Source organism: Sebastes umbrosus, chromosome 13, assembly GCF_015220745.1.
Source record: "Sebastes umbrosus isolate fSebUmb1 chromosome 13, fSebUmb1.pri, whole genome shotgun sequence".
Lineage (NCBI taxonomy): Eukaryota > Metazoa > Chordata > Actinopteri > Perciformes > Sebastidae > Sebastes > Sebastes umbrosus.
Window position 1 is genome coordinate 21,605,206 of NC_051281.1, and position 25,094 is coordinate 21,630,299.

Sequence of the window (25,094 nt, forward strand, 5' to 3'; positions counted from 1 at the left end):
TTGTCCCTCCAACTGACCCATGCCTTTAATATGTTTCCTTTGACTAATTATTGTTTGTCTGTCGTATGTATGGATGGATGTATGGACTGGGAATGCTACAAATGAATTGCCCCCTTGGGGATAAATAAAGTTGTCTGAAGTCTGAAGTCTGAATATCATAATTTATTTGTTGATTATATTTTGTAGCATTTATCTGAATCTAGAAATGAATTAGTAAATATTAGGTGTCACATAAATGGAGTGAAGTACAATATTTCCAGTGGTGGAAGAAGTAGACCTACTCAGGTCTTTTACTTACTGTAAGTAGAAGTAGTAATACCACAGTGTAAAAATTCTCTGCAACAAGTAAAAGTCCTGCATTCAATATTTTACTTAAGTAAAAGTACATAAGTATTCGCACCAAAATATGCTTATTTTCAGGGGCACTTTTTACTCCACTACATTTAGGCCTATTTGATAGCTTCAGTTAGTGACTTTGTAGATTCAGATTATGGATTACCCAGCAGTATATAAAGTAGTTGAAAATACCTCCACCTTTACCAGCTGCAAAGTTCATAACACATTTTAAGTATCATGGTCTTAAGAAGAACTCTGCCTACACGTCTGAAAACCCTTTCCTGTTTTGCACACATATATGTAGTTTAAATCTCAGACAAAAACGCCTATTGTTATCAGCATCTGCCCCTTTATATTATTTGCTTTTTGTGCTTTTTTATGCTGAATAAATAGACCTTTTTTTTACAGCAGATAATTTGACTTGCAGGAAAAGCACAGGTGTAATTAATACGATTAATGATGACTGAATCCCATTTAGGTGTTCCCTGCTATTGCCATCATTAACGTTTTTAATTACACCTGTGCTCTTCCTACTATGACAAGTCAAAATGTCATTAAAAAGGTTTTTTTTTTAAAACAAGGTTTGATTTATTGGTCATTACACTCAGCCTAATAACAGCTGCTTTATGCAAATATACAAACATCACCCCTGTAGCAACTTGTGTTTTGTTATATTTTTATTGAAACGGCAGTAGAAACATCAGGCCTGCTCAGCCCCTGGAGAGAGGTTGGTGAGTCGGCCTTCAAACACTGCAGTACATAAATACAGGCCTTTCTCACAAGGAACATGTTGACTAACCAAATATATTAAATAACATAAATGTCTCCAATAAATTCAGGTGCCTGTAGTATTGTGTGTAGCTCACCAACAAACCTGAATGGAAAAAAGTCGTTAAAGTTGTTAGGTTTTTTTCCTATGGTAAGTCAAAATGTCTGCTGTGAAAAAGGCGTGTGTGTCATTAGGAGCTGGACATTGGCCACTGAGTACAGCATGGACACTGGAAAGCAGTGGAATATAGTTATTTCTTTGTATTGTAGTCCATAAGGGTCTGTTTGTTGTATTATTGTTGACTTTTGCATGTAGATGGTTCTGTATACACAGAATCATCCAGGATAATGTGTTACTGTTCTGCAGCAAAAATACAAAGATGACAAATTATATTTTTCCCTTGCAGTGACCACAGTCCCAGTGTCCAGCGTGATCTTTAACGTCAGGAACCACATTTCTGCACAGCTGTCTCCGAGGACGTTCCCGAGCCTGCTGCTCCACTGACACCTTCATCAGGTGCTGGGCTCAGTGCAGCCGAATGGGCGTTTCCGTTCGACTCATGATGTCCCGTTCTCATTTTAGCTAAGCAGAAAAGATAAACACATGTGAGTACAGAATAACACTCCTCTAATACCCCTAATCTCATGGACATGCTTAGAATAGAAAGCCTTTAGTCATTGTACCGAATGGGACAAAATTAGTGCAATTAAAAGACAACAACAACTTAAGCATACAAACATCCACAGCTGACACCACAGGCTCTAAAATAATAAGAAAAATAAATAAATACAATGTAATTTTGCACAAGAATACATGTAATTATTGCACTAGTATGAATGTAATTATTGCAATAGAATAAATGTAATTATTGCACTAGAATAAATGTAATTATTGCACTAGTATGAATATAATTTTTGCACTAGTATGAATGTAATTTTTGCACTAGAGTAAATGCAATTGTTTCACTACAATAAATGCAATAATTGCACAAGATCCAGTAGGTTTGCCCTCAAAAAATGTCATCATGGTAAGACAATTTAAGAACAATTATGTCTTGCTGCACAAACAATTGTTTGGCATATAATATCATAAAATTAGATAGATTTTGATTGTTTGACAGAAAAAGACTAACGTCTGGTGTTCTCTGAAGACCAAACCGTACGCTCACCGTCCTGCTAAAGCCAAAATAGCTGCAGGGATCAACAAGTTATCTGTTTAGTCTTCAGAGTCTACACACAAGGTTTATTCTTCTCTATTAGACTTTAAACTCTGAGTTCCTCCTGTTGTCATTGTCTTACCAATAGCACTACATGGTGTTATGATGGGCTTCTCCAGCTGCTCTCCTGCAGCGTTGGAAGCCCGGATCTTCCTCACCACGTAGATGCTAGCTGGGGATGTGAAACAAAAAAAAAGGAGAAGATATACTGTAAATAAATAGAAAAATAGCATTATATGTCATACAGAATCATTACCAATAAGTTTAATGTCTTCACACACTGTATATTCAGAGATGGAAGAAGTACTCAGTAACATATAGCAATACACAAGGTCATGCATTCAAAATGTTACTTGCAAGAGTAAGTAAGTATAAGAGTATTAGCATCAAAGTATATAAAAGTAAATATACTCAATATGTAGAATGGCCAATTTCAGTATAATTATTGATGCATTAATGTCTGTGGGAACTTTAATGTTGCAGCTGGTAAAGGTGGGGCTCATTTTAATTACTTTATATAGGCCTATTGCTGGGTAGCTTAATTGATAGTAATACATCATAATTTATTATTGTTTATTTCTTTCTTTTGTTTTCATAATCTAAACATGCAAAGGGTATACTGGGTAGCTTAATTGATAATAATAAATTGTAATTTTTTATTATTTATTTATTTGTTTTGTTTTCATAATCTAAACATGCAAAGTAATTAGTAAATATAAACATTTCTCTCTAAAATGTAGAGGAGTAGAAGTATAATCAAATGGAATTACTAGGTGAACAATAGAAAGATAAATTCTGCAGGACAGTAGGCTATAACTTATAAACACCATGTGCCTCTCCTCGGTGTGGGTGCGGTCAAAGGTTTTAATATACTAGAAACATAATAATAATATACAAATCTTACCTTTTATTAGCAGTCAGACCATGGTTGGTTGTTTCCTGTTACAATCTATAGGTCTATAGATAAATAACCTTGTCCGTTGCAGGTAAACGCTGCTTTCTGCGCCTTCCTATATTAATACCATCCCGAACTGTTACAAAACCACGCAGCCAATCACATACCGCGGATAAGCCCAGGGGGCGGGACTTAAAGCTCCCATCTGCATTCTGATTGGCTGAGCTGTTACACAATATAGTATGAGGTGATGGGCATGAGACATAAGCATAGAAAAGAGGATTGAGATTAGTCAGACTGGTCACACATGTTTATGTATATACTGTATGTCGCCAATGTCTCCTTGATTTGTGTGCCTTAGGGTGTTGTCTGTGTTTTATTTATTTATTCATGCATTGTTTTTGTTTTGTTTTGTTTTTCTTTTCTTTACTTTTCCTTTCACTATTTATGTTTTTTGTATTTGCTTGTCTCCATTTTTGTTTGCCCTTAGTTCCTAGTATTGTCTGTTTTTGTTGATATATATAAAAAATGAGGCATGATACACACCCCACAGAAGTCTATATCACTGACATGCACATGCTTCTTAATAAAAATATTTGAAACAGAGATTAGTCAGACTGCAGAATCAACCTGTTTAGAAAACCTTACAAAACCCTATTACCTTATTTCAGATAAATTATTAAAAAAAAAATAGAATAAGAAAATATTCTTAGTAACACTATTTTACAGGTCTGTAATTTTCTAATAATTCAGTCTGCAGTAGTGACCTATGTAATTTGGTACTAGTAACAGTAAATGGACAAGTATGATACTGTTTTGCATTGTGTAGACAGTTTTTAACAGTGTAACATTGTAAAATTACTTTTACATTGAGGAAGAAGAAATATAATCATAAGAAAAAACAAAGAAAACAGAATAGAGATTTAGAAAATAAGCAAAATAAAAAGACTACAATCTAGGGGAGGACTCTAAACTGACAATCCAGGGATGTCTCAAAGTTAATAAACCATAGTCAGATTAGTGTCTCATGCATTTTATAGTTTTGTTTTCTGAATCTTTGTAAAAAGGTAAGTGCAGTGGCGGAAGAAGTACAAAGTATACTTAAAGTATAAAAAGTAAAAGTACGTCCTTTCCTCCAGTGGTTCCCAGTCTAGGGGTCGGGGCCCTCCAAAGGGTCACAAGATAAATCTGAGGGGGCCTTGAGATGATTAATGGGAGAGGAAAGAAAAGTGAAATATTTGATCATTTAAACAGTTATTTAAATGAAAGCATTTGTGTTTAGAGGGCAAATGTCTCTGAGGTGTAACTGTTAACAATTTATAGACATCTGACTACACTTGTAAAGGCTTACAAGCTGAAAAGGTTGGCAAAAGGTTATTTTGAAACTGTACAAATAGGCTTTTCTCCAAAATCAAGCACATGCTCCAATTAATGAAATGAAACACTGCTACTTTAAGTAAAAAAAAAATATCAGGGTGATCCATGTAATAATTTATTGAGGCATTTTATTGCGATTTACAGAGCTTCATTTATCCTTGTCCAATCCTAACAACCAATATAATGATCAACTATTCATGTAATCCAATATGTATTTACCATTTGGAATTGAAGCAGGTTGAAACCTACCTGGAATAAACACTGCGCAAATCTTTTTCTACAACTAGAGCACAGCGGCTTCTCATACAGTTGCATTCGTATATTCAATATATACACATAGATTTCATTTAACTTAAAACAGTATCACACAGCAAGACAAGCACAACAATTTCACACGGGAACCAGACTCATTCTTTCATATTACAATATTTCTTTACAATAAAAATACAGTTGCAATCACCGGGGAAACAAATGAAACGTAGTTAGTGAGGAGTTAAAGTGGTAAGGAATGATGTGAGCTGAGGCTGGAGGGAGGAAAGCTTGATTTGTTCAGTGTATACACCAGTGGAGGGGTGATATTAAATTGCTTTTCTGTAGGTAAATTTAAGAACCACAACTGTAATGTTGATATTTTTTTGTCCGTTATTCTGCCAGCGTTGTAAACAAAGATGTGACTCAGTATTACGCCCCTTCCTCCCATCAAGCTGTCAGTTCTTTTCACAAAACAAGACCCCCACACAAAACACAAACATTCACTATAGGGATCTAAGAGGACAAATGGAGTGTTGATGGTCAGGACTTAGTCCATCCTGATCTTCTGGTTGGTCATCCTGTAGATGATGCTGTCATATCCTGGGTCCATGTTCCACAGGTTGTAAGAAACGGCGATGACAGCGAGGGCCAGAGCGATCATCAGCCACAGCACAATGTTGAAGATCACAGCATAGTGGAAGTTGTACTTGTAGGCCAGGTTGTAAGGGCTGCCCGGGTTACTCTGCAAAGGAAATAAATCCAGAAAACGCATTAGTTAAAAAATGTCTGCCGTGCCAGACCTCTAACCTTTTCATCTCCATCACCGTGCATGCATTGAGTACCCGACAGGAAGCGAGTGTGATAGAAGGAGGGCAACATCTAATAAGATCCATTAACAGGACTATTAGGCCTCACCCCCCACCATCTCACCCCCATTCCCCTTACCCATTTTATTAGAGTGGCTGATCAAAGCATTCTTTGGTTCCAGACCTAAGTCATAAAAACCAAGAAGCATGGACTGGAACTGGGTTTATGCTTCACACGAGGGGTTAACGACAGTCCCACCGTAAATACTAACGGCGCAGGTTTTGATATTTTAGTTCAGTGTCATATTTCACCCGTTGATAACACCTCAACACATGTATTGTACATGATTAGGCACTCAGAGCAGTAGACTACTGCTGTGCAATAAACCCTTTTCAGCAGACATTCTGCCTCTTCATAGCAGGAAAAGTACTAAAGTGACTAAAATTTCATCAAAGATGGCTCAGTTCCTGCAAGTTCCTGCAAACGGCCCCAATGGAGCTGAGAGCTGACCATGGATGTATAAAGAGAACGAAGCTAACGGGAGAGCTAGCGACGGACATGGCAAAGTTAACCGAAGTTTACATGTGGGACTATGTCTGTTTTTTCAAAATAAGGTGTTAACAAAGGGAACTGTATATACAAAATACATATATGGAAGTAAGATTGATTGGATTATATTCACCAGAAGTATAACATTACATTTCCCGTATAAATTAAATACCACTAATTTGTGAGGGAAATGTTTTTATTCTTTGATTTTTGGGTTGCTGGAAAAAAAATGAATAAATAATTCCTGACAATGACTGATATATTTGACTTCAGGACATGTCTGACTACATACATGCTGAAAATCAAACATTTTCACTGTATTAATTTAGATACTTTCCACAGTAAAACTCCCTAGAAGTGTATGAACCAACTTTTTCCCATGGTCTAGTGTAAAGTTAACAATCGCAATAAATCGTAATATCAAATCGCAATACTTAAAAATCGCGACACATATCGAATCGGCACCCAAGTATCGTGATAGTATTGAATCGGGAGATAGGTGTATTGTCCCAGCCCTAGTGTGAAATGCAGCCGTTTTTAATGTTAACATTTACACCTGTGCTTTTCCTGCAATGACATGCCATAATGTCTGCTGTGAAAAAGGTCTAGAGCTGTTTTTATGTTCTTTCACAGTGATAAAGAGACGGCGATTAGTTGAACAGACAGTTTGCAGAGGAAATGCCTTTGCTAAATGTGTGATACTGAAAAGGAGATTACTAAGGCTGTCCGTGTGGTATCTCTGTAGCCCCCGCTACCGTCAGCTACGGGCAGCAGAGACAGTTTCCTGCCCTCAGCTCACATCTCCACATGCTGCCATTACTTTGTAAACTGCTGCCTACAGACCACAAAACCATCCTTTCATCACATTTCACCGTATGACGCCGTAGGTACTGTCCATGCATCATATCAGGCTAATATGGCTCATAATGGCCTTCTGAGGGGATTCATGTTACTGAAGTGTCATACACTAAAGGGGTGCCCAGCCCTCCTGGGGCTTACAAGATACTATTTACGATTACATACAGAGGCAAGAGAAAAACAAACATCCACATCCACATGTGCCAAACATGAACTTAGTTGTCAGTTTATTAGGTACACCTGACTAAAACAAATGCATTCTAATAAACAGCCCTGCAATAAACCTTGTCTTAATGAAGGTGTTGATTCAACTTCATTTTGCAGGCTGTAATTTGTGGTGCCGCGAGGTGCTTCTAATATTCAGCCAACTCATTTATAATGCATCACAAATTATAATTGACGCCTGAATGGGAGTATTATTTTTCTGTTGTCATTAAACTTAAGTTTGGCAAACAGTTAACAAGACTTACAATCTGTCTGGATTCCAGGATCGAACGGGACTTCCTGGTCAAAGGAACCTCAAAGGTTTTAACTGTGACAACCTCCACCACAGCGCTGTTGCCATAGAGACCATACACATCCTCTCCAAACTGCAATGAAATAGACACAAAAATAATTATATTCAGATGTTGAATTCAAAACTGAGGAGATTCTGTAAATAAGGGCTATTAAAGAGTTTATCCTTACTTTCTGCAGGACAGAGGCGAGAATGGCAGTGGCATCGCGGTACTGGGGAGAGTCCTGTCCATAGAGCCTGCTGAGCTCCTCCAGGCCAGACAACTCCAAGGAGTACAGGTCAGGAGAGTGGTCCTTGGCCAAATGTCTGTGTCTCTGCAGCTAAAAGAGGGGAAGAAGACAAAGATATTTGAGCCGCAATGCAAAAACTATCTTCATTTTTTGCCTGATTTCAGCGAATCCACACGACTTACCAAAGCTGTGATATCATGCAGTACTTGGACCTCAGATAGGAAGAGCAAATCAGCCTAGAAAGCAGACACAGTTCAGAGGTAAGAAAGGCAAAACAGACTCCCAGTGGGCCAACAGGTGGTGAAAGCTGTGTGCTAACTTCATTGGAATATACATTTTAACATCCTATTTTGGAGGTATAATGACGGCAATCTTTCAGTTAAAATCAGCCATCATTTCATGTTGGTTGTCAGAAGTTTGTCTTTAAAAAGCACGTGTAAAAGAATGGTGGTTGTGTGGGAGTGAGGCCATGCCATCGATAACATGAGATCTAAAAAGCCAGTACGGTCTCGTGTGGTTCCGATGTTGCTGTTTGAAACTGACCTCTGCGTTTCTGCTGAGGGAGTTGAGCGGCAGGGAAGCCAGTATAGACCCATCCTGGGACAGACGGGCACGGATCTGCTGCAAGGTGACTGGTAGGTCCTCAAACACAGCATTGGCCTTACCCAGCATATACAACCTCTGAGAGAGACAACCAACAGATGTAAGGGAAAAAAAATAGATGAGCCTCGTAAGAGTGATGTGACAGAAGAGTATGCCCTGTTCAGTCTCAGCATATTTGCATTACCTCCTCACTGGGGGCCAGCTGCAGCACTACAGGGGTGTCCTCAGCAAACAGAGAGTGCACTGTCTCTGCAACACTATCCAAGGTGAAGGGTACCGGCTGCAAGGAAGAAGAAAACCCACATTAACTAACTAAGCCAAATTACATTGCATACTTAAGTAATATATTATATCTGATGCACAAAACATCATCATAATGCCACCACAGTCCAGTCTGACTCACGTTCTCCAAGGGGTAGGAGGCCACATTCTGAGGCAGGGCCAGGCTATCGGCTCCTCTCACCACCACCAGTACGTTAGCCCGGGGACGCTGGAACAACGGACCAGCCTGAAGGCCTGGCCAGGACAGATCCTGTACATAAGAACACACATTGTAAAGGCTAGGCCAGCGTAATCATAAGCTTACACCTGCAATAACTGAGTTTTTTGGCTGCGTGTGGGCAGCAGAAACAAGTTGCTAACACAACATTGACATATTGTCACCTTTTTAAGTTGATATGATGAACTTGCTAGCAAAAAGTTACTTATTTACAGTTACGAAAAAACATTATCATTAATTTGGATTTGTGTTTCTGGCCACCATGTGAATGTTAAGTCCACCATTAACTCTCTTTTAGTTCTGTGGTTGGTCTCTATCAACTAATATCTGGCTCTTTAGCTGCTAAATGCTCCACTATGTTCACAAGCTAGTCGCTAACTGTGACTTTCCCGTTTGGTGCTGAGCAGGTAGGTTACAGTGGGCTTTAAGAGCTTTTTATGTGAAATGATGCAGTGAGAGTGAAACAAAACTGTAAAGTTGCGGGTCGGACAGCTAAAAAACAAGCTGAAAGAAATTATAAAACTCCGTAATGCCAAGGGGAGCTGCAGATTTGGGTGATACTTCTCTGTAGGTTTTGACATTGTCATTTGATACATTATTTAAAAATTAGGGCTGTCAAAGTTAATGCAATAATAACGCGTATTTGTTTTAACACCACTAATTTCTTTAAAGCATTAACGCAATATATCTTCCAGAGGTTATACCAGGCTCAGTAAAGCTAGAGTGAAGACACTGGTATTATATGAAATCTAAGAAATCCACTGGTACCAACCATGTCATACTAGCTTGTTGCAAAGGAGGTTAGATAACGCTCCAAACTTGTGCTACATTTTGGCGAGGAAAAACTGGCATGGCCATTTCAAAAGGGATCCCTTGACCTCGGTTGACAGCCTTATAAAAAATATATCTATTATAGCCACTTTAAGATATTTCTGTAAATACAAAACACATCTCAAATTGTGACACATTTGATAAATAACAAATCACCTCTTGAACAGAGAAGCCCATGGTTAAAGCCACCAGGTCAGGGATCTTATCTCCAGAGACAGGCCAGTCTCCTTTCTGGAAGGACACAAACTCTGGAGACTGCAGCACCGTTAAACTGTCTCCATGTACACCTGTGACAAAAACGAGAGGACTGTCAAATCCCAGTAAAACCTGCGGAAAATTAATAATTAAGTAGCAGTGCAAAATACTTCCAAGAAGAAAACCTTTTTCTCAACCTAACAAACTTGTAAGTTCACAGTTTCTCAGTGTAAAATGTATGCACTATAGTGCCCTCAAAAAGTCTCACAAAGTAGTGTCCATCCATGGCATGTACAATACTTTTCGCTAACAATCCCACTTGCAATGCTTTGCCATTGATAGATGCGAATATTACAGTTTCACAGCGATGGTGCCAACGATGTTGCAATACAATGATGACCCAAAGGTCTCCTTTTCCTCCTCACTATAGAGTGAGCTATAGCTAATTATTGATTATTTATTATGTAGGGAATAATGAATGACTGAAAGAGGAGGTGGACACAGCATTGTCTTTGTGGAACCTTACCTTTGTCAATGTCTATTATTTTTACCAGAACTTTGGCCACAGCTCTTTCATTTTAAATCAGATGTATTGTACTGTAGTATTTTTTCATATTTTATTGTAAATTTTCCTATTCTATATTTATGTTTAATAATATTCTTATGCACCAACACACCAATGCAAATGCTTTGTATGTATGTAACCCTGCTTGGCAATAAACTTGCTCAATTTTAGAATAGAATAAAGTGTTTTGTGATAAAATGTTCATAGTTTTACATTAGCTGTACCACCTGACATGCAAAGTGTACCAGTTTACCTATTAGTTGAAAGTAGCTATTTTTATAAATATTTGAGAGAGATCTACAAACGTTTTCACTCATCCATGAAGGTCACTTGGCCACTTTACTTATCAATAAAAGTCCCATATTTACAGTTGTGCCACCATGACATTTGAGAACATGCTAAGGGCTTTAAAACTATTGGTATTTGTAAAATTTGGTTTATTTGAAAGGTTTCAGCCATAAAATCATGCCATAGTATGCGAGTTACAATCAACATTGCTCCATTACTTATATATTATATCTTGCTTTTTTTACTGATACTTCTTGTTATTGCCCCTTCCACTTTGCTGCTGTGTAACACTGCAAATTTCACAACTAATAAAGGATTATCTTATCTAATCTAGTATTTTATTTGGAATTTATTACCATTAAAACACAATTTTGTATAGTTTTCTTAGTCTGTTGATTTGCACAGACGGTTGCACCACCTGACATTTGAGATGTCAAAACATAGACTAATATATATTATTGGAATGTACTGAGAATTTATTCAAACTAAATAGGTTTTATAGAATAAAGTGATACATATGAATTAATTTAAATATTTTACATGAAAATAAGGGAATCAAACACAAAAATATGCATGTCATTGACCCTCTTCCCTTCCTAATCTGCTGTTTTGCAATAATATATACAGATATCGTGGTGTACAAATATGGAACACCAAAATACATGATATCAAGAGCTTATTATCCTTGGAACATTTTAAAAGGAAATCATCATCACATTTAATTCATGATGCCTAATTATCTTTGGATATGTTTAGATATATTTTCTTTTCTTCTGTACTGTTTTTTTTATGTATTTCATTGTTTTTATTGGATTGTTTTCCACTGTTTGGTTAGGTTTTTCTGCACATTTTGTGTACTTCTTGTTGTTGTATTTTTAAAATTATGTTAGTTTAGATCTTTCTTCCTTTTTTGTTGTTTTTTTTTTTCTCATGGGGTTGGGGGGAGGTCCTTTGTATAAGCCTGTTGCTTCTTGACCTCTCCTTTTTTTTTCATTAACTGGATTTTGTGCAGTTTTATATATGTGCAAATAAATAAAATAAAAAATAAATAAAGTAGTCCCCAGAGGAGCTATATGTCCCTTCAGTCAGTGTAGTGTTATCTCATTGATGTGTTAGTTGTACATCATACAGCAGACACTAGCTTTGTCCACAGCCGGACTGGACTTCACGGTCAGAGTAAAGATAACCACTAGCATCAGTAGATGGATGGAGGCATAAACTCGTGACAGAGAGCTGCTGATGAGTGTTAAAGAGGAACTACCCGTCCACAGCCTGTCACATGACAGTGTGTAAAGAACTAACCCGCAATAAGGAAGCAAATAAATGTACATTTTCCTTCAATCTCACTTGACCACGAACGAATTTGTGAACATTTCCCTCAATAAACCAAACAACAGCAGTGTTAAACCAGCAGGAGGTTTCTACCAGGAAGCTACAGCGTCAAGTGTTAGCAGCGAGCTAGGTTGTCATTCGCTTCACTGTGGATTTATGAAGCTGTTATGTTGTATTTTAGTGGGATAAAAACATCCCCCAGAGAGTAAATGATTACTATCTATCGTTGTACTTGTTCTTACCGCCTGTGACGAGGAAGCAGAGGGCAAACACCGAGGAGAAAACAGCCTCCATCCTTATCGAGTCTGTCAGCGACATCTTTCTCCTTGGTGCAGCAGAGATCAGCTGACCTGACGTCACGCTGCCTGCCGCAAAGGACGATGGGACAATGTCTGTCACGACCTCACGACCTCACAACTATGGTCACAACCTGGTCACGAGCACACAGGTGCTTGTGACCATAGACAGAGTACTAACAAGTACTATGGATAATACTACACGTCCAAGGTACTAACCCATTTTTGTTATTTTTTCGGTGACTTAGTAGTTAAGTGCATTGAGCCAACAATATTTATTATAGCCTGTTGAAGCTATATTGTATAATATAATATAATATAATATAATATAATATAATATAATATATATATATATATATATATATATATAATTATTTATTTATTTATTTGTTTATTAATTTGTTTATTTTTCTTTAATCTTTTTTATTCTTTCTTTAATTTATTTTTCTCTCCATTTTGTTTTATCCATATTTCATTTTATTTGATTTTGTTATGAGGAAAAGGAAGAAAAAAAAAAAATATATATATATATATATATATATATATACTGGAAAAACAAAGTTCAGAAACTTGTGTTTGGTCGATTATTTCTCTGTTGTTACAATGCTAATTGGCATTGTATTTTACATCGTTGGAAAGCCTGTTTATTTACCTTCGCAATGATGTCCAACTTGTAAGGATCATGCATTTGTGGGATGAGCAGCACAGCTGATTATGTGGGTAGCGCCCAAGAAAAATTTGCCAAAATGCTCTGCCAATGGTTAACAGTGTATTCTCATAAGGCTACCAGGAAGCCTGCAATGACTGCCCTTCACCGTCAGGCCCGTTTGCGCTGGTGTCAACAACACAGACAATGGAGCCTGAACATGTGGGGGAATGTCATGTTCAGTGATGAATCCAGGTTCTGTCTGTGAAAGTTGGATGGCAGGGTCAAAGTGTGGAGACGACGTGGAGAACGCTATGCTGATTGTTGCACCGATGGAGTAACAGCTTTTGGTGGGGGCAGTGTCATGGTGTGGGGCGGCATCTCCCTCACTGGCAAAACAAGGCTTGTCATCATTGAAGGCCATCTCAATGCAGTGAGATATCGGGATGAGATTCTGCAGCCAGTGGCGATCCCATAGCTCCACAATCTGGCACCTAACTTCATCCTCCAAGAAACAACGCTCGCCCCCCCAGAGCCAGGGTTATCACAGACTACCTCCACAATGTGGGAGTAGAGAGAATGGAACGGCCTGCCAAGAGTCCACACCTCAACCCAATTCAACACTTGTAGGATCAGCTTGAGCGTGCTGTACGTGTTAGAGTGACCAACACAACCTCGTTGGCTGACCTGCAACGAATCCTGGTTGAGGAATGGAACGCCATCCCACAGCAACGTGTGACCAGGTTGGTGACCAGCATGAGGAGGAGGTGCCAGGCTGTTGTGGCTGCGTATGGATCTTCCACCGCTACTGAGGTTCCTGACGGTGTATTAAATGAATAAAGTGGAAAATAGCCAATATGTCTTGTTTGTTCCTTGTTACTGAAAGAGAGTTCAATCATCCAATCCACCAAACACCTCAAAACAAGAGTCAATACCAACAGGAGAATACACTGTTTACCATTGACAGAGCATTTTGGCAAATTTTTCTTGGGCGCTACCCACATAATCAGCCGTGCTGCTCATCCCACAAATGCATGATCCTTACAAGTGGGACATCATTGCGAAGGTAAATAAACAGGCTTTCCAACGATGTAAAATACAATGACCATTAGCATTGTAACAACAGAGAAATAATCGACCAAACACAAGTTTCCGAACTTTGTTTTTCCAGTTTATATATATGTTGTGCATATGATAAATAAAGATCTTGAACTTGAACATCAAATAGTGGATTATAATTATTGATGCATTCATGTGTAAATCACTTTAACGTTGCAGCTCGTAAAGTACTAACCATAAAATGTATGAGAGAGAGAAGAACTGTGACTTTACATGTGACGTAAAAGAGAACTGTAGTACTGAACCACAGGAGAAGATGGGAAGAAACAACACTAAGATGAAGTATGACCACCACCTTTGTATTCTATGAAGCAGTAGAAGCAGTTCAAATGTACTTTGGCAGCAAAAAAGCTGCATCTTGAGCAATGGCTCAGTTGGTGCCCTGAAATAGTATAAACTGGTTGGTAGAATTTCAACTACAAAGAAATCTTTCAAAAACAGTTGTTTGTATAACTGAAAATATTGTTTTGGTGTTTATGCAGACTGGAGCAGGACAGATTTACCAATTAACATTCTTACAGGCTATAATATATTATAATATGTATTTATAGACTATCAGTTAATTCACCAAAATGTCTTTCTGGAGGAAGTTAATTATACAGAAAAATGTCCATCAACCACACACTGACAAACAAATGAAACACATGCAACGATTTTTAGGTCTACCTGCTGCCATTCTGGTGCATTTTACTGACAATTAGGAGAAAAAAAACAATGACCGTGCACTATAATCCTGTTAATTTACAGCCATTTGTTCACCTAGATGATGTCCATTTATAAATCCATTATAGCTGGTTATTAGGGGCTTATGTTCTAAAATGACATCCTGCTGAGGCTGAGTGTGGCCCTACTGCACCTTCTGCCTCAGGATATGACTCACTGACTTCAGTGTTTGGGCTGAGATCTGCCAGGCTGAACTTTTTCAGCATCTCAATTAGCTGTCTGACAGCCTCCATAACCTTTACCTGGATATGGGAAATGGGCCAAGGCCTCTCTGCCTGGAGACAGCAGCTGAAGCTCTTACTTCACTCCATAAAGCTCTCTGAACTTTGCTACTGAATAAAAGCAGCGTTCTTAGTAACATATAAATAAAATCTTCAGATCATCCCGGAGCCTGGTGGTAATTTTAGTCTGCGTTCTCTCTTTCTTCAGAGGTTTCTCCAGAGGTTTATTTATGGCCCAAGGGGCTGGATTGCCCATGTCCCTCTCTAAAGCTCCATTGTCAGCTTGTGGATCAACTAAAACCCCCCCAGAATTTTGGCCCGGCTCTTGGCAGTCTGCCAGGGATCTCTTTGCACCCACTCTGCACAGATAGGCCAGTTGGGAATTTAGTTTGGAGTCTAGCTGCCTCGTGTGGCTTCCCTCAGTTTTGTTGAAGTTCAGCCAGATCGTCATGCTGACACACTTTGCTGCTAATTTAGAGCATTCTGCAGCGCCTCCCAGACGGATTGTGTTTTCCTCTACAGCAGCCACCGAAGTCCAGATCCTCAGTGCCTGATTGGACACGTTCATGTGAGCAAAGATCAAACGCTAATCTATACATTCAAAGCACGTTCAGGATGTGATGCGGACCATCGCCGGATTAGCCTATTGAGGGGCCTTGGGCCTTGGGCCTTGTGTACTTTGTGAATGTACCCAGTCAACCTCTTGATATCTGGGGGTGCCCAGAGCCCCAACTATAAACCAGTACTCCTATAACTGGAATGCTACCTGGACACAGGCATATTTTTGATCCCATGAAAGAACAAAACTAAAAGTGCATTCCCAATTCATTCCTCTGTCTGTAGCTCTCAGCCCCGCAAACTATTTTTTCCTACCAACACATAAATCTTTAAAAATGAGTCACGAATATATACTTTCATTTTTTTTTTAAAAAGATATCATTCTTAAAAGAGCTGGACACTGTAGCTTTTAAGGAACGTTAATAAAGTGGAGTAAGTAATAATCATAACCTTTATTTAGAAAGTCACATTGAGATTAAAATCTCTTTTACGAGTGAGACGTAGCCAAGACAGGGTCAAATAGCAGCTTCAACACTTAACAAGACAACAACATTGAATCACGACAGCAGCAATAGGTAGGAAAAAATACATTACATCATACAGTGCATTAACAGGGCAGCCTGTTGGTCATGTGTTTGTTAGTTAATTGAAACAACTGCAGCTAGCAGTGACCACTTCCTTTATTCTAAGTTTAAAATCATTTAAAGAGATAAGGGTCTCCAGTTTAAGCTTGGCCTGCAGATGCCATTTGTGTGGCCTAAGATTATAGCTGTTTTGCAGAAATACAAACAGCTTAAGAAATTTGCCAGACTACTTTATAGAATAAAACGTAGAAATGTTGTATTCTATGCAAAGTGAGGGATGACCATCCTACCATGCTGTATAAGGTACAATGATGGGTCTTGAAGCTAGAATTAGGGACATACCTCAAGGCTAAGTGATACAAGAGGTCAAGTTAGGACGAGGTGGATGGTGAGGCAAACCTGTAAATAGTATCACCAAAGTCAATCTGAGTCAGGAAAAGGCCAGCAACTAAACGTTTCCTTGATGCCATGGAAAGACAGGACTTTAGCCTGTACAGGAAACCCAGTGTGAATTTGAATTTCTTTGCAAGAGTCGTGATTTTATCAGTGCAACGGTGTGGCTCATTTGTGTTGTTGAACAATGGCACAGGGAAATAAAATACATCAGACTTGGGTTACACAGACAGCACTTATTAGTGGGATCAATTCATTCTGGGTTTTGGTCTTTTTGTGGCATTTGATGGTTTCCTCTATGGATCAGCATTGATTAAATATCTTGTAAAAAAGCTTAGTAATAGCTTTTCTTTTCAGTTAGAAGGTATGATTTAAATTTGATTTCATATTTATTCTCATTATCTACCCAAGAGCTTCCTCGTTATCTGGTTCATTTTGTTAATAGAAAAGAAGTGTAACAACCTAAACACCAAAGTATGGTTTACATGTTGTGCTACCTTGTCATTTGCAAGTGCCTTCATCAATTCAAGTGTTATTTTTAAAACAAAATGTTATTTTGACTAGACATATTCTTTTAAAACTATATTTTGACAGACAGCCAAAAGATCCAGTAATAAACACTAACTTAAAGCGGTATAAATCTCAGTTATGGTTATTCGTTTGTCAAAATACCAAATACTGAAACACATTGAACATGAGGCCCACTTTGCCCTACTGGTCATCCTGCCTTGATGCAAACAAAACAAATTCCCTCTGGTCAGGCATATTAAATATTATTGTAGGTATTTTCAAATTTTAGTTACCATGCTGATATTTAGTAGCACAAAAAGATAAAAGTTGTATTTGGCACGATTTGTCCGTTAAGTTCACCATTTAATAACAGTTTTTGCACACTGGAGGGCACTGCAAGCTCAAGCTTTTCACCATAGAGGCATCAAATGGGAGACGTTCAGTCATGTCTGCAGCAATAAATTGCACGACACCCAACAATACAAAAATATTCCAAGAGATGGCAATGTAGGATTGTGTTATTCACACCTTGGTGGCACACAGGAGTTGCATGCAATAATTAGGCGAGAAGATTCAATTTGACAGAGCAGCCGGCAAAACTTTAGTTTTTTCACAGCTCAATTTAATTCAACACTGACAAAAGAGGCGCAGATCATGTTTCATCTTGCAGTTTGTATATTTATTTTAAAGCAACTTCTTTTGTAAAATATAAATACAAATTATGAGATATTTTAATTACAAAGTTAAAACAAAAATGAACACACCAAAAATTACTTTACTGCAGTAGCCTCCCTGTTATATACAAGCTCTGTGCCGAAGGGTAAATATCAACATTATCTTAAAACTTTATTATACAAACAATTTTGCATGTTAAATTACAGACTAAACAGGAAGCAAAAAAAGAAAGATACAACAAAATAGCCCCTGAGGCTCAAGCCAGCGCTGAAGCCTGAGGAGAAAAAAACAAAACAAAAACAGGACATCATGTGCTTCCTATAAACACAAATACCACATTCAATGGCACAGTCTCAGTCCTATCCTGTACAGCTACACACATGCACAATGTGCTGCGCGCTCACACGCTCCATCCAATCGCCGACAACGCGACTACGCTCTGTTGCCATACAAAATCTTTCAGAGAGGAGTCGTGAGCAACATCCGAAAGAAAAAAAAAATCTCTTTATATTTTATACATATATATATATATATTTATTTATTTATTTATACATATATTAATTTATAAAAATAAGACCATTATTAAGTCTATTGAGTCACAAATGTATTGATCCTCAGTTAACGGAGGGAAATGTTTCAGCAGCCCGATCAGCCAGTCCAGAGCAGGGCCGAAGCGTGGGAACTAAAGAGTCAGGCTAAGGCATATCATCATAACCCCTGGGTGGTTCTAAAGCAAACTGCAGTCGGTAAGGATTCAGGTCCCGGTCTGGTGGCTCCGGGGGTCAGGATGAGCCCAGCTTGCTGATAACCTTGATTTTGTCCTTCAGTCTGTCCCCTGGGTGGTCCCAGCGGTCGTCCAGACACTCCAGTGTGGATCCCAGGAGAGCTGCCAGCTCGGCGCTGTCTTCCACCAGGTCCAACAGGTCCTTGCTGTCTGCGTGGAAGCCCTCCAGCTCCTCTGGGCAGGAGAAGAGCTGCGACAGAGAGGCCTGCCGGTAAAACTCCGCCTCCGCCACTGTCACCACCTCCATGTGGGGGAAGGCCTGCCGGAAGCCGCGGCCTGACATCCGCAGGCGACGAAGCACGTCGGACAGTAGCAGCCAGTTTCTCGGCCTGAAAGAGGGAATCAAGTAATGTTTAGGAATGAGGGCCCACAGAGAGGCAATTTAATTTTTTAGTCTGCTCTCGAGATCAAAGCTCACCCCTGGGAGAGGGACACCTGGATGTTGTAGCAAGGCAGCAGAGGTCGGTCGGAGAACTCAAACTCAAACACCTCCCTTTTATCGTCCTCATCCTCGTCCTCTGGGCCCGGGGGATCGGCCAGGATGTCGTAGACGCCGCCCTCTTCGCTCAACTCTGGCACACACACAAAAAGAAAAAACACACATGAGTAATTTTTTAGCGAGCAATCGTGTATCGCTCAAATGCTAGATGGCATTGAAGATGTTTGAAAAGACTTTGTAAGCACTAAAACAAACACCCAGAGTGCTGATCAGTACTCACCACACACAGCGCTGCCATAGAATTCCCAATAAAGCCCCGGGTCGTCATCTGAGCGACCCTGAAGGTCAGCAAAATAATCTATGGAGAGGAGAGAGGAGCGAAGCCTGTTATTCAAGAGCCGGAGCCTCGGGGACAGGCAACGAGGCAAATACAATTGCCCTTTAAGACTACGGCAGAAAAATGGATAAAGAGCGGAGTAAAATAGAAGAGGAGGTGGTGGAGGAGGAGGAGGAGGAGGAGGAGGGGCGGTGTCAAGAGAGAAAAGAGAAACAAACAGAGCAAATGTTTTGGGGGAGGAGGAGGGGTGGTGTGGGGTGGGGGGGCGCTGATGGTCAGGGGCCAGCGGCTGTACCACGGGGGAGGAGAGCGACTGTCTCCGCTGGGTTAGAGCTGGCTCCGTTCAGAGCGGGGCTGCCAGGAATCAAACAAGAACCACACACAGTCGCTGAGTCCACATACACACAGAGAGAGAGGGAGAGAGAGAGAGAGAGAGAGAGAGCTGGAAACAAACAAGCAGAGGGAGCTGGATAAGCACACACAGCGAGAGCAAAGTGTGTATTCAGCACGCGCACACACACACACACACACACACATATTCACAGAGTGAGAGCTGGGCTTTGTGCCAGCGCTGAGGCGTGGGGCGTCTGGCGTGTGTTTGGAGGGATTAACGGCCTCCAGATGAGTGGGACCAGGTGGAGGGAGGGCAAGCAATCGCTCGCTCTCGCTCATTTTCTCCGGTGCTCGATCTCCCTCGCTCCCCGCTCTGTCAATCTAGCAGCCAATCGATCCATCCATCCACGCTCAAAATTCAACACCATCTTTCCAGCCGTCTGCATATAAATCTCCCCGTTCGCACTAAACCTGTTCACCCTTCTGCCGACCATGAACTTACACCTGTTCGTTTTCAACCCTCATCTACCATCTTTTTCTCCTGCGTCTTGTCTCTTTTACTCTGGTGTGTGTCTCAGATAATCGGTTTTAACTAGCTATAGACGTTCATGTAATATTAAAGCAGCTGGCTACAGAGGAAGCGGGTGCCTCCGTGTGTGTGCTTTCATTTCCTCCCCCCTGCGCGCGTTGTTTTGACTTAACTGCAAACATTCACACACGAGCCCTCTCGACATTCACGCCCCAAAATACAGACCGCGTCAGGCTCTTAGCGTGGCAGCCCTCGTGAAAAGGCACACTCAGGCGCTCACACGCACGCATACAAAAGCAGAGTCTCCAGCCAGAGCGAAGCCCATTTCCGCACGTACGCTGAGCAAACACAGTTGGCGTTGCTAAGTAACCAGATAGAGGAGCTCAGAGGCAGCAGCACGCACCCCGGCGGGCTGAGACTCCCTGTCTAACAGGTGGTCGAGGGAGGGGGAGAGAGGAGCGGGGAAGGACTGGGGGCGGGGGGTATGCCGGAGGGGAAACGGGATGACAGAGACAGACATGTCTGGTGGCGACAGTTGGGAGGTGGAGGATGAAGATTTACAGAGAGGGACTCGTACCAACAACAGGTTGTACAGAGGTCAGAGCATTGAAAGAACAGCAAACATTGAATGAGCCAAGATTGGGGCATTTGAGAACTCGGTTGCGGACCGATCTTTTCAGCAATTTGCCCTTGCCCCACCTCGATATCCACTCTCTGGTGTTCCTGCTGTCTAAAAAACACTTTATCTCCTTTTAATTCACTCTTTTTCTAGCATTTGTGATTTCATGATTTGTGGTCAAAGTCACATTAATATTCAAATGTTTTCAGAAACATCTTGTAGTGTACTGTTTAGCTGTAAAATGAGAAAGTTTGTGACCCGGCAGTCATGTTGAGATCTGTTGAGGAAATACCAAGCACCGCCCACCAGCCGGAGCACAGCCAATAGGAACGCTCTCTCTCTGAAATGACCTGTGATTGGCCAAAGTCTGATTTTTTAAAGCCTGAAAACAGAGCCATGAGGAGGTGCAGAGGTCTAGTTTTCTCTCAGAACACTTGAATTACAATATGCTGAAAGGTTATTATGGAATTTCTGTCCAATGATGCCAAAAATATTCTGCCTACTGAAGCTTTAACTGCATCAGAGTATTGCACATTCAAGGCAATAAAAACAGTAATTTCAATCAGGGTCCTTGATTGCAAAAAGAAAACCGAGGTCATGTCCTCTCTATTTTTTTTATCGAGGGATTTGGGGGTTTTAGTAGCCTAAGGTGCAATTTACAAATTAAATGAAACTTCCACACAGTGTGTAACTTTCACTAATAAAGTGATATAACTGTAGGCCTGTTTGTAAGCCTTTTTTTTTTTCAAACTCAACAAAACCAGCCTTATCCATAAAAGATGCATGTGCGTGCTGTGCAGTTACTGCTTCGGAGTACTTGGATGTTTATTATCCTAATTAATGCATAATTATAGATCAACATTATTTCTGAAGGTGATGATGACTGGAGGTGGGAAAAAAAAACTGTCCTCAGTAGTGATGTGTACTCGCAAATTGCACAGATGTATACTCTAGTGTTTGAAAATCTCCACAGGGAAGCAGGGTGAGGATGCAGACTGCAACTGACATCTGTATTTTTCTAAATTCCTGACTAAATGGTGTCTATGACTGAGATTGAAAAGCCAGCGAGGCTTACCAGTAAGGAAGCGCTCCATGCTGTCGCTGTGGGTCATCTTCAGCAGGCCGCGGCCAGAATATGTTGCCAGGGTGGGGTCGGCGCCGTAAGACAGCAGGACTCGCACAACATCCAGGTGGTCATTCTCCACAGCGTCGTGAATCGGTCTAGACAAACACAAATGTACATTTTAAGAATGACAAAGAACGGCACTGACAACATTTGTATGGTTTTTTTTTTTTGTCTAGATGGAGTATAAAGATGCTGTGTATAGCATCAAAAATATATTACTATAAAAGTAATTGTGACAATGTGATAACTGATAGCTTCTTCGTCATTTCAGCAGTATTATTACTGGTAGAGTTCCTGAAATTTAAGTTTTCAAATAAACTACTTTCTCTCCTGTAGCAAGTCAAATGTTGCTCCCCCTGAGCGTCCCTAATATTGCTCCATGTGCATGTACACAAAGTGAAATGCAATTTTTAGATTTATAAGACTGACATTCTTCTTTGCAATGGTCTCACCTATGTAACTGTAATACCAGCGTTGCTAATCTGGTAATGGTTTAATAAAAGCTGCTGCACAATGCACCGTTAAGACCTGTGCACAGTTTCCTAGAACAGACCCCCTACTGTAAATTTTAATAACACAGCAATGAAAGCACTAGCCTTTCTCATTTAAAAGTGCAGCTAATCTCTCAAATCACTGCTCTTGCCAAGCAAAATATAAAAATCAATCCCAGAAATTTTGCTATGAGCAAACTCGAGTGACTTAACTGGCCCTGGCTTGTCCTATTAAAACATGCAGAAAAAAAGCCATAATCAGTGTTCGCAATGAGACGTGTTTATGCAAGCACAAGTTTCTGTGATTTTGCGTGCATATGAACAAAGGTTGTTTGTTTACCTGGTGCCATCCTGTGCGCTGCAGTTGATGTCGGCCCCGTAATCCAGCAGGTGTTGGACTATGCTGAGCCAGCCGCGGGCGCACGCCTCGTGGAGGGCGCAGTAACCGGCGTAGTCCCGGTGATTCACCTCGCATATTCGGTTCTCCAAACAGTACAGCACCACCTCCTAAAGAGAGACAGCCAACACGGAGGGAGAGTAGGGGTTTAGTGTGTGAGAGGAGGATGTGTGTGTGTGTGTGTGTGGCGAAAACCCAAGCAATACAAGACCAAAACACACGAGTCAGACGGAGCAGACGCATACGCAAACAGTCCTTCCCCTTTTACAGTTCCTGTGGGAGAGAAATTAGGGAAAGGAGGAACTGAGTGTGTTTCTGTGCCGGACAAACACACACACACACACACACATACACATACACACAAATGCTCCATAACACTAGAGCTGGCGCCAAAACACATTGAAGTGTGACTCAACTGTATTTAGCCTGCCAGATTGTGCATGTATGAGTGTGTGTGTTAGTGTGTATGTGTGTGTGCCATGGTTGGGCCTGGACGCCACTGTGGCAGCCAGTTACGATGGTTGGGCTCTGAACACAGCATAATGGAAGCGGAACAAAGAGATTTGATAGAGGCGCTCAAGAGCTGGAAGCGTTTCCTCTGGTCTCGGGCTGCGACAGTTGGGCATCCAGCACTAAGTAGTCAGACTGGTTTTTATTGGACTGGAGCGGCGTCTGCGGCTACCAAACGGAGAGGAGACGGAGAGATAGGGAGCGGTCCAGCAAATGTGTTGATTCGGAGCCTGTCCGAGTCAAACAAGTGTGTGTTTCGACACCGTGGGTATGTGTTTGTATCGGTGTGGATATGCAACTTAGTGTGGGACTGGGCAGAAGCATTTGCAGAAAAATAAACAGAAAATACCTAATTTTAATGTATTTTATGTTATATACATTTATATATATATATATATATATATATATATATATATATGTGTGAATGCAAGACTGATGCATCCAGACACACTCATACTCCGTCCTGCTAACAGTCCTGTGCCGAGGGGAGGAAAGCTGCTCATCTGAACCTGGGGAATGACTCCAAACTTCCATTTCTATGCTAATTCTAGCCTGCCGTCTAGTCCAAGTATTTATCTCTCTCTCTCTCTCACTCTCTCTCTCTTTCAGCGCAGGGCGGATGGAGGGAGGAAGAGGGAAGAGAGAAGGAAAGGCAGGCGATGGAGAGAAATCAGGCTGACAGAGGGATAAGAAGAGAGGGCTAGAGGAGGGCGGAAGAACGGGAGAAGTGAGCGGCAACACCCCAACAGATGACAGATTAATGAATCTGTGGATGAAATCTGCCGGGGCTGTCCTCTGGGCTGCAGCTGATAATAACAAGTGATGAAAGGGTGGGGTGTAGTGGGTGGAAGTGGTAGTGCGAAGCTGGGGAGACGGCCGAGCCGGGGAGGAAGGAGACAATGAGGAAAAGGAGGAAAGGAGGGGGAGTGGAAAGCGGGATCAAGAGAAAAGAAGTGAGCAAGAAAAAGTGCGAGAGAGGAAAAACAAAAAAAAAAAGAGAAACGAGTGGGGGGGAGTGGGACAGCGCTCCAACTGGTTTTCACTCGCTGCCAACACTCTGTTTGCCTGCTGGAGAGAGATTCAGGAGCGCTGCGCCGAAGCTCCCCTCTGGGGGATTCCACTCGCTCTCTGTGTGTGCGTGCATGTGTGTGTCTGCCTGTGTGAGTGAATGAGAGCAAGTGTTGGAGAGACTGACGGGTAGAGAGTGTCGATATGCAGCTTGCCTAAGTGTGTGAGTGTGTGTGTGTGTGTGTGTGTGTGTGGCTGTGGAGGAGGCGCAGCGCTAAACCTCCGAAGCCGTGTTTAATATCGCTGGGAGAGAGCGAGGAGCTTAGCACGAGAGCCCCGGCTTCCCGCCACACACACACACACACACACACACACACACACTCCTCCGCAGTAAAATGAGACACCACTCCCCCCCCTTCTCCTCCTCCTCTCTCTCGCTCTTTTCCCTCCGTCCTCTAATCTCCCTCTCTAGAATGCTTCCCTGCGCTCGCCTGCAATCAATGCATCACTCAGACATTTAACCCCTTGCAGCGCTGCCTTGTTTGCTCCTAAAATACAACAGATGTGTGCGTGTGTATTACATGTGCAGGTGATGCATGAGTGGCTTTGCCTGTGCGATGAAGAGCCAAAAGTCTAAGCAGTTGAAGGAGGGTGCGTGCCTAGACAAGTGAAGCGTG

General features: G+C 41.0%; 2 protein-coding genes and 1 long non-coding RNA gene across 4 annotated transcripts in view; all 3 read right to left on the minus strand.

Annotated features, from left to right (window-relative positions):
- Nucleotides 1–998: 998 nt before the first annotated feature.
- Nucleotides 999–3,377, minus strand: LOC119499725. The gene is made up of 3 exons (XR_005209433.1): nt 3,226–3,377; nt 2,404–2,493; nt 999–1,687 (listed from the first exon to the last, which is right to left on the minus strand). It is a non-coding gene; the product is annotated as an uncharacterized LOC119499725 (long non-coding RNA).
- A 1,309-nt stretch (nt 3,378–4,686) lies between these two features.
- On the minus strand, nt 4,687–12,518 carry atp6ap2 (ATPase H+ transporting accessory protein 2). The gene is made up of 9 exons (XM_037790450.1): nt 12,362–12,518; nt 9,896–10,026; nt 8,813–8,941; nt 8,594–8,689; nt 8,350–8,487; nt 7,989–8,042; nt 7,747–7,896; nt 7,530–7,649; nt 4,687–5,587 (listed from the first exon to the last, which is right to left on the minus strand). The coding sequence occupies exons 1-9, from the start codon at nt 12,435–12,437 to the stop codon at nt 5,393–5,395; spliced, it is 1,089 nt and encodes a 362-aa protein (XP_037646378.1). The 5' UTR covers nt 12,438–12,518; the 3' UTR covers nt 4,687–5,392.
- Nucleotides 12,519–17,774: 5,256 nt separating this feature from the next.
- The window catches only part of bcor (BCL6 corepressor), a 39,050-nt gene continuing 31,730 nt past the window's right edge, over nt 17,775–25,094 (minus strand). For both annotated transcript variants that reach the window (XM_037789255.1, XM_037789256.1), the window contains 5 exons: nt 22,843–23,009; nt 21,961–22,106; nt 19,348–19,425; nt 19,047–19,200; nt 17,775–18,957 (listed from right to left, as the gene is read on the minus strand). In XM_037789255.1, coding sequence (XP_037645183.1) covers nt 18,627–18,957; nt 19,047–19,200; nt 19,348–19,425; nt 21,961–22,106; nt 22,843–23,009 — 876 coding nt within the window. In that variant the 3' untranslated portion in view covers nt 17,775–18,626. The remainder of the gene's footprint in view (nt 18,958–19,046; nt 19,201–19,347; nt 19,426–21,960; nt 22,107–22,842; nt 23,010–25,094) is intronic.